Source organism: Erythrolamprus reginae, chromosome 7 (assembly GCF_031021105.1).
Source record: "Erythrolamprus reginae isolate rEryReg1 chromosome 7, rEryReg1.hap1, whole genome shotgun sequence".
NCBI lineage: Eukaryota > Metazoa > Chordata > Lepidosauria > Squamata > Dipsadidae > Erythrolamprus > Erythrolamprus reginae.
Window position 1 is genome coordinate 42,778,873 of NC_091956.1, and position 17,488 is coordinate 42,796,360.

The 17,488-nt window shown below is 46.7% G+C and overlaps 1 protein-coding gene across 36 annotated transcripts in view; it reads right to left on the bottom strand.

Annotated features, from left to right (window-relative positions):
- NEK1 (NIMA related kinase 1) overlaps positions 1–17,488 on the bottom strand; it is a 213,091-nt gene that overhangs the window by 70,319 nt on the left and 125,284 nt on the right. For all 36 annotated transcript variants that reach the window (XR_011559613.1, XR_011559611.1, XR_011559607.1 and 33 more), the window contains 3 exons: positions 17,336–17,439; positions 15,647–15,858; positions 3,818–3,969 (listed from right to left, as the gene is read on the bottom strand). Coding sequence is in view for 18 of the 36 variants with exons in the window: in XM_070757424.1 (XP_070613525.1) it covers positions 3,818–3,969; positions 15,647–15,858; positions 17,336–17,439 (468 nt within the window). In the remaining 18 variants the exon portion in view is untranslated. The remainder of the gene's footprint in view (positions 1–3,817; positions 3,970–15,646; positions 15,859–17,335; positions 17,440–17,488) is intronic.

The following is a 17,488-nucleotide window of genomic DNA, read 5'->3' on the forward strand; positions in this document are numbered from 1 at the left end:
GCCTGTAATTGACATCATAAGTAGACATCAACTATGAGAGACAACACGAGAAAACACATCCAGAAAATCACATTGTCTGGTTTTTAATGAATTCATTTCCAAATTATGGTGGAAAATAAGTATTTAGTCAATAACAAAAGTTCATCTCAATATTTTGTTATATATCCTTTGTTGGCAATGACAAAGGTCAAACATTTTCCTCACAAGGTTGGCCCATTCCTCCATGCAGATCTCCTCAAGAGCAGTGATGTTTTTGGGCTGTTGCTGAGCAATATGGACTTTCAACTCCCTCCAAAGGTTTTCTATAGGGTTGAGATCTGGAGACTGACTAGGCCACTCCAGGACGTTGACATGCTTCTTACAAAGCCACTCCTTTGTTGCCCTGGCAGTGTGCTTGGGATCATTGTCATGCTGAAAGATCCAGCCATCTTCAGTGCCCTTGCTGATTGAATGTGGTTTGCAGTCAAAATCTCACAATACATGGCCCCATTTATTCTTTCATATACACAGATCAGTCGCCCTGGTCCCTTTGCAGAGAAACCACCCCAAAACATGATGTTGCCACCCCCATGCTTTACAGTAGGTATGGTATTCTTTGGATGCAGCTCAGCATTCTTCCTCCTCCAAACACAACGAATTGTGTTTCTACCAAACAGTTCTACTTTGGTTTCATCTGACCATATGACATTCTCCCAATACTCTTCTGGATCATCCAAATGCTCTCTAGCAAACTTCACAGGTCCGGACATATACTGGCTTAAGCAGGGGGACACATCTGGCACTGCAGGACCTGAGTCCCTGGCAGCATAGTGTGTTACTGATGGTAGCCTTTGTTATGTTGGTCCCAGCCCTCTGCAGGTCATTCACTAGGTTCCCCAGTGTGGTTCTGAGATTTTTCCTCACTGTTCTTGTGATCATTTTGACCGCACAGAATGAGATTTTGCGTGGAGCTCCAGATTGAGGGAGATTATCAGTGGTTTTGTATGTCTTTTATTTTCTAATTATTGCTTCCAGAGTTGATTTCTTCACACCAAGCTGCTTGCCTTTTACAGATTCAGTCTTCGCAGTCTGGTGCAGGGCTACAATTTTGTTTCTGGTGTCCTTCGACAGCTCTTTGGTCTTCACCATAGTGGAGTTTGGACTGTGACTGTTTGAGGTTGTGGACAGGTGACTTTTATACTGGTAACAAGTTCAAACAGGTGCCATTGCTACAAGTAATGAGTGGAGGACAGAGGAGCCTCTTAAAGAAGAAGTTACAGGTCTGTGAGAGCCAGAAATCTTGCTTGTTTGTAGGTGACCAAATACTTATTTTCCACCATAATTTGGAAATAAATTCATTAAAAATCAGACAATGTGATTTTCTGGATGTGTTTTCTCATGTTGTCTCTCATGGTTGAGGTCTACTTATGATGTCAATTACAGGCCACTCTCATCTTTATAAGTGGGAGAACTTGCACAACTGGTGTCTGACTAAATACTCCCCCCCCACTATATCTTATTTTAAATGTACAGTACATCTCCTGAATAAAGGTGGCTTGTGACATACACAAAAAGGTATACTGCTTTGTCTTTGAGAAGGAAAAATCTGAATTATTTTAAACACTGAACAGAAGTTGATGAAGAAATTAAGAAATTGTTCCTGGATTGAAACTGAGAATTTTCAGTGGGAAAAGTAGAGCCCAAGTTAAAAGGAAGCATTGGAATTCAAGAAAAACTTATATTTCTATAGAAATAAGTCAATATGTTTTAACTAGTTGTTGGATTAAGTCCAGATGATTGTTTTGATTTTGTGTATTGTTTTCAATCCTCATTTTATACCTTTTATCTTTGCCAGGTGAATAATTTTCTGTACTTTTATGCATATTCCAGATTGTGCCAGAGGAAATAATTTCTCTACTTTTTTTTTTTTGGCGGTTTGGAATAAACTGAAATTTCATTCCAATTTCTCCGTAGCAGTGATGCAAACCTTTTTTTCCTTGGGTGCTGAAAGAGCATGTGCGCGCACTATTGCACATGTGCGAGTGCCCACACTCATAATTCAATGCCTGGGGAGGACGAAAACAGCTTACTCCACCCCCAGAGGCCCTCTGGAGGCTGGAAATGGCCTGTTTCCCAACTTCTGGTGGGCCCAGTAGGCTCATGTTTTGCCTTCCCCAGGCACCAAAGGCTTCTCTGGAGTTGGGGGAGGGTAAAAACACCCTCCCCCATCTCCCCGGAGGCTCCCTGAAAGACAAAAACACCCTCCCAGGGCCTCCGGGGAGATGACCTATAAAGCCCTTCATGGCATCGGGCCAGAATATCTCCGGGACTGCCTTCTGCCGCACGAATCCCAGTGACCGGTTAGGTCCCACAGCGTTGGCCTTCTCCGGGTTTCGTTGACTAAACAATGTCGTCTGGTGGGACCCAGGGGAAGAGCCTTCTCTGTGGTGGCTCCGACCCTCTGGAAACAGCTCCCCCCCGAGATTAGGATTGCCCCCACCCTCCTTGCCTTTCGGAAACGCCTTAAAACCCACCTCTGCCGTCAAGCATGGGGGAATTGAAACATCTCCCCCTTGCCCGTGTAGTTTCTGTGTATGATTCGACTGTGTGCTTGTTTTTTATATATTGGGGTTCTTTTGGATTTTTTAACTTAAAACTGTAATTTAGATTGCTAGATATTAGATTTGTTACTATGTATTGTTTACCATTGTTGTGAGCCGCCCCGAGTCTACGGAAAAGGGCGGCATATAAATCCAATAAATCTAATCTAATCTCTGTCCAAGCTGAGTTAGGGCAATGGCTCGCGTGTTAGGAGATATGGCTCTGCGTGTTATCTGTGCCATAGGTTCACCATCACTGCTCTATAGTATTATTTTAGATGAAAATATGTAACAGACCATTACCATTTTATGTTCTCCCTAAAGTAGTAGGAGTTCTTTTGTTAATTCTCTTTTTAAGTTGCTGTTTTGATTGGAATAGGTCCTCATTTATCTGCTACACATAGTATTTTGCTATATATGTTTATCTGATAATTACCAGAAAGATAGCACATGTTCTGAGAATCTTATTTCTCACATCATTGTTAGGGAATAGATGCCAGGGAGGAGACCCTTGGCAGGAATGGCCAAGCAGTTTATCAAAGATCAAGTGGATCTGGTATCAAAGATCAAGTAGAGTGGGAGTGGGGGAGCAGGCAGGGAAATCATTCAGCTTGCTAACCTGTAAGATCAACAAGCCCTGCTATCAGTGCATAAATGAAAACTTGTTTCAATGTCTAAGTCTGTAGACATTGTGCCTGTTTCTCAAAACCTTTTGTGCTTACTTCCACAATGTCTTTTACAACAACAGACATTCAGTTTCCTTTCCCAGCCATTCTATTGGTGATCAACTCTCTGTGATTACTACATTCCAATTTTGCCAATAAAAGCAATGAATGATTTCCATCAGGTGAATTAATACTTAATGTATGTAAAGAATTAAAAAATTAGTTATCTATTTGTTATTTTTGCATTTTTATCACTGTTCAAAGTATGTTCTGAACTGTTTTCCCTTCCTGATTAAAGACACCAACATGCCACAGTTATAACCTAGACTTCTCCAAGCTATGCACTTCAAACGTACTGGGGACCAAACACCCAGCCAAAAGAAGTACTGAGCATGCTAATTGGAACCTCTGGAAACTGTAGTTCCAGTCTTTTTAAAAGTATCAGACTGGGATAGCAAACAACCCTTTTAAAAAAATAATTACCTTTTATTAATACTATCATTTATTTCAATTTTCATGAAAATCATGGCAAACACATTCTCTAAATACTTTTAGTGAAGTACCATAGCTCACATTTCTTCAGAATCTGAATGTTCTTTAATTGGAACATCTTCCACATCATCAATTTCAAGATTCTCTTGAATTTGGACATCTGCAACACTGGGAACATCAACTAACGTTCTATACAATTTTGAAAGATCTGGAAGGGAACATGTCCTTAGCAACTGAAATGAAATAGTCATTACATGAATAGATTAAATCAAAAAGCAAAGCTTATATCAAGATAACATAGTATCTTAATAAAGATATAAATATAAAATATTGTAACAAAGTAAATTTATATTTATTTTTATCTCTAAGAATGAAGCAACTGTATTGTTTGGTAATGGGAAAAAATTATAGGTCAGTGTTGACTAACTTTTTTGTCGTAGTATGCATGCCAGCATGCGTGCAGGACCCCCATACTCCCCCACCCCCGTGCATGCACATATGACCTCCCACTGTGCAACTGGAGGTCCCCTGCACATGCGTGCATGATCCCCTCTGTGCCCCATTTTGGGCCTAGTAGGCCTCCATGCACCCTCCTGGTACCAAAAATGGGCTTGGGTGGGCATACCACACCCACACACCTGTTTTGGACCTAGTAGGCCTTCCTGAATCCTCCTGGGGCCAAAAGAACCGTTGTACCTACCTGAACGGTCTTCTCGATGCACTCGAAGGAGAGTCCAACATGGATTAATTTACCAATCCAATTGGTAGAGACTGAGTTAAAAATTAACATATTAGCTAGGTACCGCCCCCTGGCAGCCCCCATACTTTCAGTTTTTAAAACGAAAACAATGTAAGGAAAACTATTATTTATTTTCAACAATAATGAAAACACATAACTTAATTGGACCCAAATACTCCAGCGTCCCTGAACTAGAACAATGCTGGGTGGGTTTGGACTCTCCTTCCAGTGCACCGAGAAGGCCATTCAGGTAGGTACAACGGTTCTTCACCACTGCACTTGGAAGGAGAGTCCAACATGGGATATACCAAAGATCAAGGCCCATGTAGAATTCGTCTCACAAATGCTGCTTCTGCCAAAGCAAAAGAATCCAACTTGTAATTGCGAATACATGTGGACAGAGCCGCCCATGTCGCCGCTTGGCAAATGTCCTCAATGGACACTTGTGTTGACCATGCTGCCGACGTAGCTGCACTCCAGGTCGAGTGGGCTGTCACCCCCGTTGGCGGGGGTTGAGCACTTGCCTTGTATGCTTCGCTGATACAGTCCTGGAGTCAACGGCTGATGGATTTTGATGACACTCCTAGTCCCATCTTGTGCTGGGAAAAAGACACAAACAACGTTTCAGATTTCCTGAATGGCTCAGTCCTCCTAATGTAGATTTTCAATACTCGTCTGACATCGACCTTATGCCATCTGAGCTCTGCAGGGTGGTTACCCTGAGTGCAGAAGTCAGGGAGCATGAGTTCTTGCTTCCTATGAAAGGTAGTGTTCACCTTTGGTACAAAGGAGGGGTCCAACCTCAAAACGACTCTATCTGGATGAAATATACAAAGATCCGGACAAATAGATAGAGCCGATAGTTCAGACACTCTGCAAGCTGAAGTTATTGCTACGAGGAAGGCCATCTTAGTGGAAAGAAAACGAAGAGGAATCGATCTCAGGGGCTCAAACGGTGGTCCTGTGAGTGCCCGTAAGACGAGTGAAAGGTCCTATGATGGAAACCTATGGACCAGCAGGAAGTGTTTGTTAGAGGCTCCTCGGATGAAGTCCTTCACCCATGGATGGAGGGCCAATGAGCGTGTTTCAGTCACCTGAATAATGGTCAAAAGAGCCGCCACCTGTCTCCTCAGGGTGTTAGGGGCCAAACCCCGATCAATCCCCGTTTGCAAGAATTCTAAGACTGGAATCACTGATGCTTCCTTAGGATCGGTTTGTTGTGTGGCACAAAAGTTACAGAAGGCCGACCACGTTGCCTGGTAAATCCTGGACGTCGAGGACGGTGAGTGGCTTGCATAGTAATAATGACCTTTTCTGGTAATTGTTGTCCTTTCAGTCTGTTACTCTCAAGTGCCAGTTAGTTGGAGCCACTGGGGATCTGGATGATGTAAGGTCCCCTGACTGAGAGAATTGTCCTTATCCGGAGAGACACTGACAGGGCTACTAGATCTGAGAACCGTGGCCAATGGGGAGCCACCATTAGCACTTCTGCTCATTCTTCCAGTATTTTGTTCGCTACCCTCTGAATGAGACTTGTCGAGGGGAATGTGTACAAAAGGCCCTGGGGCCAGGAAGATAGTAGAGCGTTGATCTTTTCTGCCCCCGGCGAGGGGAACCGGGAGTAAAGTCTCAAAAGTTGGGCATTGATATGGGTCGCAAAAAGATCCACTAACGGAGTCCCGAATCGAAGAACTATTTGCTGAAATAGTTCCGGGTTCAGCCTCCACTCCGAGGGATCCAGGGTCGCCCTCCTTAACCAGTCTGCCTGTATGTTGCTGGTTCCGGCAATGTGCTCTGCTGTCAAAGACGCCAGATTAATTTCGGCCCAGTTGAAAAGATTCATGGTCTCCTTCATAAGGCGCTGCGACTTCGTGCCCCCCTGATGGTTTAGGTGGGCCCTGGTTGCGACGTTGTCTATTAATACCAACACATGTCTGCCCGAAACTAGAGAGAAGAAGGCTTGGAGGGCAAGAAACACTGCCTTGAGCTCGAGGAAGTTGATGTTGACCGGGGTCAAATCCTCTGCGGCCCAGAGTCCTTGAGTCATGTGAGGCCCAATGTGTGCCCCCCAGCCCAAGAGGCTTGCTTCTCTGGTAAGAATGACGTGATGTTGTATGCGGAAGGAGGGCCCCCGAAGTAGGGCTGGAGATATCCACCACTTCAGCGAGTCTCTGACCTCTCAAGGAAGACTGACCCGCCTGTGAGAGTGACTCACCTTGGCCCTCTGTGCAGGGAGAAGGAACCACTGTAAGGCCCGGATATGATGTCGGACCCATGGCACAATGCCTATGGATGACACCAAGGTTCCAAGTATCTTGGACAGCAGTGAGAGAGGAAGTCATTTCTGGTGTTAGAGTCTGGAAATCAAATGACAGATGGTGACTTGTCTTTCTGGAGACAGGGACACGGTACCCGATACTGTGTTTATGATGGAACCCAGGTGCAATAACTAGGTTGTGGGAAGAAAGTGGCTCTTTTCCTTGTTGATGGTGAAACCGTGTGTCCCCAGTGTCTGTATGGTTAGGGCCAAGTCCTCCTTCTCCCGAGATGGGGACTTGGACAGTATAATTATGTCATCCAAATACGCCATCAAACGGATGGACCGAGATTGGAGGTTGGCTGTTAGGACATCTAGTAAGTTTGTGAATGTCCGAGGGGCCGGTGAAAGGCCAAAAGGCATGGCCCGATACTGGTAGTGAGTCCCTTCCAGGCAAAAGCGCAGAAACCTCCGATGTGCCAGGTAAATGGGAAGGTGGAATTAAGCCGCCTTCAAATCTATGGACTTAAGAAGATCCTGTGGACAAATTAATGCTAAGTTCGTCTGGAGAGAGTGCATCCTGAACCTTCTGTAACCTATGAATGTGTTCAACTGTTTCAAGTTCAGGATCATTCTGCAGCCTCCGGAAGCCTTGGAAACTATGAAGACTACTGAATAGAAGCCTGTGCCCTCGGCGTGACGGGGCACCCTCTCTATAGCCTGAATGTCCAAAAGGTGTGCAATCTCTCGGTGTAACTGTGCTCTCTTTTGAGAGTCTTGGAGCACTGGGCAGTGTAGGAAACGATTTGGTGGGGGCTGGAGGAATTCCAGATGCAGTCCTTGTGAAACTGTGGCTAGTGCCCATTTGTCGGAGGATGTGTACCACCAGGAGGTACTGAAGCGAAGCAGCTTGCCTCCTATGGGTTGTAGTGCGGCTGAGTCACTTGGTGCATTTGAATCCTCTTTGACCACTGCCTCTAAAAGGGCGTCTTGTCTGGTGGTAGCCTCTTGATCTATCATGGAACGATTCGCGATCGCTTCTAAATGACGATTGGCTATATTGGCCTTGTGAATAATTCCTTGTATTTTGGCCTGTATTGGAGGCAGGGTCTCAATGAAAGGACTATCGTCTTGTGTAGGGAGCGGACCTGCGGTCCTGTTGCCTGTGGGCCTTGGGAAGTACCTTCCTCTTGTCCCTGTCCTCTATGAGGACCGATTCTAGTACATCCCCAAACAGCTTAGAGCCCTAAAAAGGGGCCAAGACCAAGCGCCATTTTGATTTTAAATCGGCCTGCCAGTTTCTCAAACACAGAAGGTGTCGTGAAGAAAGAGTGGTCGCCATGCCTCTCGCCAAAACCTTTGCCAGGGTGGCATCGGCCAAGAATTCCGCTGCAGCTAGCAACTTACTCAAATCCTGGCGCAGATGACCCTCGTCGGGCCCAAGTCGGGATTGCATCTCTTGAATCCACATTATCGAAGCCCTATTGAAGAAGGACACTGAAGCTGCCGCTTGGAATGCACAACTGGACATCAGGTGTGCTTTATGCAACAATGTCTCTGCCTTCCTGTCCTCTGGTTTTAAACTGTCACCTGTCTCTGAAGGCACCAGAGCACTGGAAACCAGGGTCACCACTGGTTGGTCAATCGGTGAGAACTCCAGTAGTTTCTCGACCTCCTCGTCAAAGGTATAAAACTTCCTCTCAATGACAGAGGGGTCCTGTGCTGCTGCAGGATGCTGCCAAGGGCGTTTTACGCCTTAAAGGAAAATCTCTGATAATGGAATATGGTCTGATTCGGGTTGAGGTTCCTTAAACGGGGTGGTAGATGTCTTAGCCGTGTTAGTGGTTTCAGGCGTCTTAGTGGTGCCTGGTAGATCCACCACTTGTTTCGCCTTATGGAGAAGAATTCTGAATAGGGCTGGTTTAAAGAGCCCCGCAGCCGGTTGTTGCTTGGGGGTTGTTTCATCATCAGACAAATCATACTCCTTATCACTATCTTCTATCAGGGCAAACACGAAGGGGGCGGTACAGACCAGAGATACCTTGGTTGAGCCTGGCGGGGGCGTTGTGTATGTTGTTGCACTCCTGCCGCTATTCCTTGGGAATACGCATTTGTGATCATTTCTTGCAGGGCAGGTGACATATGTTGCCATGTTTCAGGTTGGTCCCTGAGCCCGGCAGCACTAGGTATAAATGTAGCCGAGGGGCCTTGCATGTTCCTCATGGGATGACCTGCAGACCCAGGTCTGGTCAAGGCTGTACCAGGTGAAGGCATCATCTGTGGTAGGAAGGGTAACTGTCTCTCTGGGGACCAGTCCTGTTCTGCAAACATCCCTGTAGGCCCAAGGGTGGACCGAGGGGTTAGTGGTTCTGAAGCCTGAGGTGCCTGCCAAGTGAATAGCACAGGAGTTCTCACGGGGGGTTGGAAGGCTGCCTCTAACCTCTGCTCCAGGGCCTTAATTCGCCTCTCTGCCTCCTTGAGGGAGGCAGAAGGAGGCCTGTGGGTTTTTGGCCTGATCCTTGGCCTTGGCCTTGTCTTTAGGGGCTGAAGGTGAGGGGGCCGTTTTTTCACCACCTTACTGTACTCACAGTAAGCCAGGAGTCTGAGGGCTAAGCCATGTTGTTTTGTTGATTGATTGACTGTGTGCCTGTTTTTTATATATACTGTTTTTTATAAGATTATTAATTTAAATTGAAACTGGATGGGTGGGCATTGGATTTGGTATTGTGTACTGTACTGTTTTTTATTATTGTTGTGAGCCGCCCCGAGTTTGCGAAGAGGGGCGGCATATAAATCCAATAAACCTAAACCTAAACCTAAACCTAATCCACCTTGTTGTGTACAATGAGTTGCAAAAATGGCAAATTTGCCTCTTGGCGTTCTGTGCCTGCGCACTCAGGTCTTCCGCCTCTTCGCGCCAGCTGCTGGAACTGGCGCTTCCTGCCTTCCGCTATTAATGGCGGGTGCTGGGGAGGTATGGCCATTAAAAATGGCGGCTTCCTTGGCCTCCCATGGCCTGCCACTATTAAGGAGGCTCCCTTTGAGGTTGCCCGGCTGTCTCGGCGGACAGCTGATTGCGGCCCCAGCATCGCGGCGGCATTGGCGGCGGCACACCCGCCAGCCACCCATCATCTGAGAGGCGCTCCTGCAGCTTCTGCTGCCAATCCTGGCACTCTCCTCTCGTTTTGGGCCCGTTCTGGGTTCCCGAATGTCTTCGCCGCTTCTTATTTCTTGGGCTGCGGCGGCGGCGGAGTGCTTGGCGGTCGCCTAACAGCTGAGAGGTGCTGGCGCCTGCCTCTGCTGGTTCCAGCTCTCTTCGGGGAATCCGGGGATTCCCTCAAGCCTCCCAGTGGGGGGGCGCCCCCCCCACCTTCGGCTCGCAGCCCAGTTTGGCCACGGAGGCCAGGGACCCAGGGCTCAGTTGCTCCTCTCTGGGGGAGATCCCGCTGAGGGAAGAAGCCCCCTGAGGAGAAAAACTTCGGGGGTCATGCTCGCGGAGGGCCTGTCTTCTTCAAGGATCTAAAGAGAAAAAAAGAAAGAAAAGAGAGACATGTTAATATAAGGTATTACAATTTATTTATATAGAGAAAAATCTCAGCAGTCTCTACTCTTGGACTGAGTTTTTAAAACTGAAAGTATGGGGGCTACCAGGGGGTGGTACATAGCTAATATGTTAATTTTTAACTCAGTCTCTACCAATTGGATTGGTAAATTAACCCATGTTGGACTCTCCTTCCAAGTGCAGTGGAGAATGTCTCCTTTTTTATATGAAAACTTTTGTATGTATTTATTGTACTGTACAGCAGCAGCCCCCAACCTTTTGGCACCAGGCACTGGTTTCATGGAAGACATTTTTTCTACAGACCAGAGGCAGGGGGGAATGGTTTTGATTTTGTGCCTCACCTGTAGCTCACCTCCAATTATGTAGTCTGGTTTTTAATAGGCCACAGACTGATACCGATCTGTGAACCAGGAGCTGGGAACCCCGGCTATACAGATCAGATATCATAATTTTATAATCATTTAGAAGAAATTCTATATCTATAGCAAATAAATGCATACGTATACAGTGGAACCCCGTCTTACGAACTTAATTGGTTCTGGGACAAGGTTCGTAAGGTGAAAAGTTCGTAAGATGAAACAATGTTTCCCATAGGAATCAATGAAAAAGCGAATAATGCGTGCAAGTCCAAAACTCGCCCCTTTTGCCTTATGACAACCGGCATTCTGATCCTTGTTTGGGGACAGGGGGAGGAGGGAAGGGGGACACAGCAGAGGCTGCGTATGGAGCTTTGTGGGTGATTAACACATGTGGGAAGCTGCCTCGCAGCTTGTCAGCCGGCAGGGCTTACACCCTCCTTGAAAGTGTTTTCGGAGGTGGCAGCAAAGGGGAATCCGGAGCTTCGGCTTCAGACAAGGCTCCCTGGCTCTCACTCTGCTGTGTGTGTATGGGTCCCTGAATGCCGGTAGAGAACAGGGGGAGGTTCTTTTCCTTCCCCTTTGCTCAGGGGGACCAAGCCTCTGAGCTCCGGTCCTCAGCGAAGCGCAGACAATGGAGACGCGGTATAGAGAGAGGTCAATCTGTCAACTAAAGAAGAGGAAAACTGGAGCGCTGGGGGCTCTGAGGATGGCAGGGGGGCACATTTCTTCCATCAGGTTTGGGGCTGCGTGGTTGTTTAGTGCCCTGAAAACTTCACGAGGAAGTTGAGATACGGGCACTCACAGCCTCCTAATCCCCCCGTTTCTTTAAGGCTGCCCCCATCTCTGGCAAGGGAGGGCAAGGGGTGGCTGGCTCTCCTACCCTCCCCTCATCTCTGCTACAATACATTTTCTCTGCAGTTGATCCAAGCGCTGGCAGGGAAGGAACGAACTGAAATGCGAGTCAGGAGTCCTGGAAACGTAACAAAAAGGGGGCTGGTGGAATAATCATTGGGAATGGGGTGTCCTGGAAGTTGGGATACAGGCTCTCCCAGCCTCCTCATCCCTCCCCCCGTTTCTTTAAGGCTTCCCCTCTCGTGTGCAAGGGAAAGCAAGGGGTGGGAAATGCAAGTCAGGAGTCCTGGAAACGTAACAAAAAGGCGGCTGGTGGAATAATCATTGGGAATGGGGTGTCCTGGAAGTTGGGATGCAGGCTCTCCCAGCCTCCTCATCTCCCTCCCGTCCCCCCCTTTCTTTAAGGCTTCCCCTCTCGTGTGCAAGGGAAAGCAAGGGGTGGGAAATGCGAGTCAGGAGTCCTGGAAACGTAACAAAAAGGGGGCTGGTGGAATAATCATTGGGAATGGGGTGTCCTGGAAGTTGGGATGCATGCTCTCCCAGCCTCCTCATTCCCCCCCCCCCCCCGTTTCTTTAAGGCTTCTCATCTCGTGCGCAAGGGAAAGCAAGGGGTGGGAAATGCGAGTCAGGAGTCCTGGAAACGTAACAAAAAGGGGGCTGGTGGAATAATCATTGGGAATGGGGTGTCCTGGAAGTTGGGATGCAGGCTCTCCCAGCCTCCTCATTCCCCCCCTCCCCCGTTTCTTTAAGGCTTCTCATCTCGTGTGCAAGGGAAAGCAAGGGGTGGGAAATGCGAGTCAGGAGTCCTGGAAACGTAACAAAAAGGGGGCTGGTGGAATAATCATTGGGAATGGGGTGTCCTGGAAGTTGGGATGCAGGCTCTCCCAGCCTCCTCATCTCCCCCCCCCCCCCCCGTTTCTTTAAGGCTTCCCCTCTCGTGTGCAAGGGAAAGCAAGGGGTGGGAAATGCGAGTCAGGAGTCCTGGAAACGTAACAAAAAGGGGGCTGGTGGAATAGTCATTGGGAATGGGGTGTCCTGGAAGTTGGGATCCAGGCTCTCCCAGCCTCCTCATTCCCCCCCCCCCCCCCGTTTCTTTAAGGCTTCTCATCTCGTGTGCAAGGGAAAGCAAGGGGTGGGAAATGCGAGTCAGGAGTCCTGGAAACGTAACAAAAAAGGGGCTGGTGGAATAATCATTGGGAATGGGGTGTCCTGGAAGTTGGGATACAGGCTCTCCCAGCCTCCTCATTCCCCCCCTCCCTCGTTTCTTTAAGGAGTCTACAGAGAGGGGCGGCATACAAATCTAATAAAGAAAACTTAAAGAAAGGGGAGGGAATGAGGAGGCTGGGAGAGCCTGTATCCCAACTTCCAGGACACCCCATTCCCAATGATTATTCCACCAGCCCCCTTATTGTTACGTTTCCAGGAATCCTGACTCGCATTTCCCACCCCTTGCTTTCCCTTGCACACGAGAGGGGAAGCCTTAAAGAAACGGGGGGGGGGGATGAAGAGGCTGGGAGAGCCTGTATCCCAACTTCCAGGACACCCCATTCCCAATGATTATTCCACCAGCCCCCTTATTGTTACGTTTCCAGGAATCCTGACTCGCATTTCCCACCCCTTGCTTTCCCTTGCGCACGAGAGGGGAAGCCTTAAAGAAATGGGGGGGGGGGAGATGAGGAGGCTGGGAGAGCCTGTATCCCAACTTCCAGGACACCCCATTCCCAATGATTATTCCACCAGCCCCCTTATTGTTACGTTTCCAGGACTCCTGACTCGCATTTCCCACCCCTTGCTTTCCCTTGCGCACGAGAGGGGAAGCCTTAAAGAAACGGGGGGGGGGAATGAGGAGGCTGGGGGAGCCTGTATCCCAACTTCCAGGACACCCCATTCTCAATGATTATTCCACCAGCCCCCTTATTGTTACGTTTCCAGGAATCCTGACTCGCATTTCCCACCCCTTGCTTTCCCTTGCGCACGAGAGGGGAAGCCTTAAAGAAACAGGGGGGGGGGGGGAATGAAGAGGCTGGGAGAGCCTGTATCCCAACTTCCAGGACACCCCATTCCCAATGATTATTCCACCAACCCCCTTATTGTTACGTTTCCAGGACTCCTGACTCGCATTTCCCACCCCTTGCTTTCCCTTGCGCACGAGAGGGGAAGCCTTAAAGAAACGGGGGGGGGGGGGGAATGAGGAGGCTGGGAGAGCCAGTATCCCAACTTCCAGGACACCCCATTCCCAATGATTATTCCACCAACCCCCTTATTGTTACGTTTCCAGGACTCCTGACTCGCATTTCAGTTCGTTCCTTCCCTTGCAGTGCTTGGATCAACTGCAGGGAAAATGTACGTAGCAGAGCCGAGTTAAAGACATGGCTTTCCAGGAGCCTCCCGAAGCCGAACGCCAAACCCGAACTTCCGCTTTCGGCGTTCGGAGGCTCCTGGGAAGCCGCCCGGCTATTTTAAAATGTGACCGCCGGGCTGGGGGGCTTCCAAGCACCCCGCCCGAACCCCGAACTTTTGCCAAACTTCCGGGTTCGGGGTTGGGGGGGGGTGTGCTGGGAAGCCCCCCAGCCCGGCAGTCACCTTTTAAAACAGCCGGGCGGCTTCCCAGGAGCCTCCGAACGCCGAACCCGGAAGTTCGGGTTTGGCGTTCGTAACTCGAAAAAAGATCGTAAGAAGAGGCAATTTTTTTCTGAACCCCGGGTTCGTATCACGAGTTGTTCGTAAGACGAGGGGTTCGTATCTTGAGGTACCACTGTATATGCAAATAGCTATGTCCAATGTTCCCTCTAATTTTTTTTCGGTGTGGGTGGAAAAGTATAGTGTCTGAGTGACAGTCCCTTTGGGACTGGGCGGCATAGAAAAATAAATAAATAAATAAATAAGAAAAAAATTCCCTTCTTTTTTTATTAAAAGAAATTAATAATAAAACAAAACCAAAATCTATTACTATTATAATCTTCTCTTTTTCCATCCCTGTCTCCTCCCCCCGTGTGTGTGTGTGTGTGTGTGTGTGTGTGTGTGTGTGTGAACTCTTGAACCATTTCCAATTAGAGGTGAGCTATTGGAAATGGTTCAAGAGTTCACACACACACACACACACACACACACACACACACACACACAAACTGCTGGGGGTTTTTTTCTCTGTTATTATTTGGGTGCTTTTTACCATATGCTTTAAATCAAGTCATTTCTTTCTCTTTCTCTCCCCCTCTTTCTCTCTCTCTCTTTCTCTATTGCTTTCTTTCTCTGTCACTCTTTCTTTCTATCTCTCTTGCTTTCTTTCTCTTCTCTCTCTTGCTATCTCTCCCCCCTTTCATCTCTCTCTCTCTTTCTCTCTTGTTTTCTTTCTCTCTCTCTATTGCTTTCTTTCTCTTCTCTCTCTTGCTATCTCTCTCTCTCCCCCCCTTTCTCTCAGCAGTGGCATTGGGCAGTAGCCGTGGGGCGGCGGCAGGGTGATCAGCTGTGAGCCGGAGCTCCGGAATGGAGGCACCGACGGCGAGGGGGCTGCGAGAGCGCTTTCTCCAAGCGCTTCAAGAACGCCTGCCCTGCCTCTACTGCAGCCCCCTTGCTGAAAGTCTGGGATGAAAGCGCTCCCAGAGAAGGGGCTGCAAGAGGGGCGGGACGGGCATTCCCGAAGCCCACGGAGAAAGCCCTCTCTCGCAGCCCCCTGGCTGGCAGTGCTTTCGTCCCGCAGCCGCCACCGCCGTGGGAGAAGTCGCGCCCCAAGGCAGGAGGGGGCGGAGGCGGAGAGGGGGCGGATCGGGCGGGCGGGGGGCAGGGCCGAGAAGCCAGGGGCGCGTTTGGCCGGAGGCACCATGGGGAGGCAGGGGCGGCCGCGGCTCCCTTTCCTCCTACTGCCGCACCTCCCTGCCCCCACCCCCACCCCCCGCAGGCTGGCAGGGGGATGGGGAGTGCGCACCCATGGAAAAGGGTGCGCGGGGGGTATTTTGGGGCGCGCGTATGCGCAGCTTACAGGGAACGGTGGCTATGTCTACTACTAAATAAATCCATACATGGTGCATGCAAAACCCAACATTTTATATTAGCTTATGTGACTTAACTAATTCGTAAAATATGTTTTCTTTCAATTATAGAATTTAGATTGTGAAAGATATTAAACATTATTAACACTTGCCTTTGGGTTGTTCGCATCAAACAGACCTGTAGAAAGCCCTACCAACACTGAATTTTTGCCTTTTGTTTTCTCTGGTGATACAGATCGTGACCTTGTTGGAAGAGAATCTTCAAAGGAAGATTGTGTTGAAAGAACTGGAAAAGCTACTAGTCTTGCTTGGTGTTTCTGGACCTTCTGAAAAAAGGATTCAGGCAGTGCAGGGCTGTTGGTTTCTGTATGATAAAGACCAAATTATTTTAAAAACACATATACAATAGTAACAATTCAAGGGCTCCAATTAAGTAAAAGAATGATATGATTCAGATATCTGAAGGAATTTTACTTTTAGCAAGCATTTTAGAATTAATATATGAATACGATACATTGTTATTAAAGCAATGCATCAGCATTCCCTCCTATCTAAAAATCAGTTTTTTCCCCAAGCTGTTTGTTAGCTTCAGTAATTTTATGTTCAAGTCATTAAATTTTAGTATTGTCATTAAATTTTATCTACCTAATTTAGTATTGTCATTAAGTTTTATCTACCTAATAAATGTTAAGAAGTCCTGTCAATCAAATTTGGTTCTTTTTAATTCTTGACTGTTTCTATTACAACACTTTTAAAAAGTATTGCTGTTCAACTCAAGAGAAATAATTATTAGTCCAGGTTTTGAGCTTATTTCATCTAGTACAAAAAGAACAAACTCAGGTAAACTTGATTCTAAAAGACTGTTCAACTGGATTCTTCATTTCCTTGTTCTCAGGATTACTATTATCATCTATCCTGTGTAAAAGATTCCAGACTTATTTATATAATATTTATTGCATTTTTCTTTATAGTTTCCAATATTGCCTCCAGTGCTTAAGACAGATTTCTTACAAACACCTCTAATAGTTTAAAGATATATTATTGAAGTCTTAATGCAATTTTTTCATTGTAACTCCAATAGTTAGTTTTTCTATAATTATTATTTAAAATTTGTGCTTAATTCATAATTCATTGAAATTAAACAGTAAAAAATAACTAGTGCTTTAAACAAGCGTTGGTCCATGGTGGCTATGCCACTAATATATTCCCTTCCAGAAGGAACACTTTAAATGTGAGGAGTCTTGGTGCTTTCTGAACTTGGTTGTTCTATTGCAGATGTTTCATCATCAGTGCTATACAACCTCATTTCAATCAAGAGCTAAAAATATTCTCCTTTATTGGTATTTTAAATGTGACTCATGTGTATGCCTGTGTATTATGTATGTGCCTATATATCAATCTATTAGTCAGCAGGAAGCTCACAAGCTGCAAAATACATTATTATTACATTAAATTTATTTATGAATACTCTGGCAGTTTACAATATTATAAAATGGTAAACAATAACATTAAAATTAACAGAGAATTTGTTAACTTAGCTAAGAGGAAAGAATCTTCAAATGTCTTCATTTCTAGGAATACGTGTGCATTAAATAAATCCAATGTTTCGAAAGATAGAAATTTTAGACGCCTACTGCCCAATTTCACCAGCCTTCTAACAGGATAAAGATAGGGATCATAAACATATTCTCAGTGCTTTTGTGACTATCTCTGTCCCGACAGCTATTTTGAGCAAATTTTCTAATAGCATCTATTTTATGACTATACCTACAAATGCTCTGAAATTTCCTAATCAGTCTAAAATGGGAGGCAGTTTGCTTTAAACAATTGCAGGTGCTGACCTACTGATGGTTCATCGTGGATTGGTATTTTTGTATGAATTCCATCTTCTATAGCAAGATCTCTGTTGTCATTAAAGTGACAATTAGCAGTATGAACTTCTGACCTGTAAGAGCATCATGACCAGGAAAAAAAAGCAAATAGTTTATTATTAG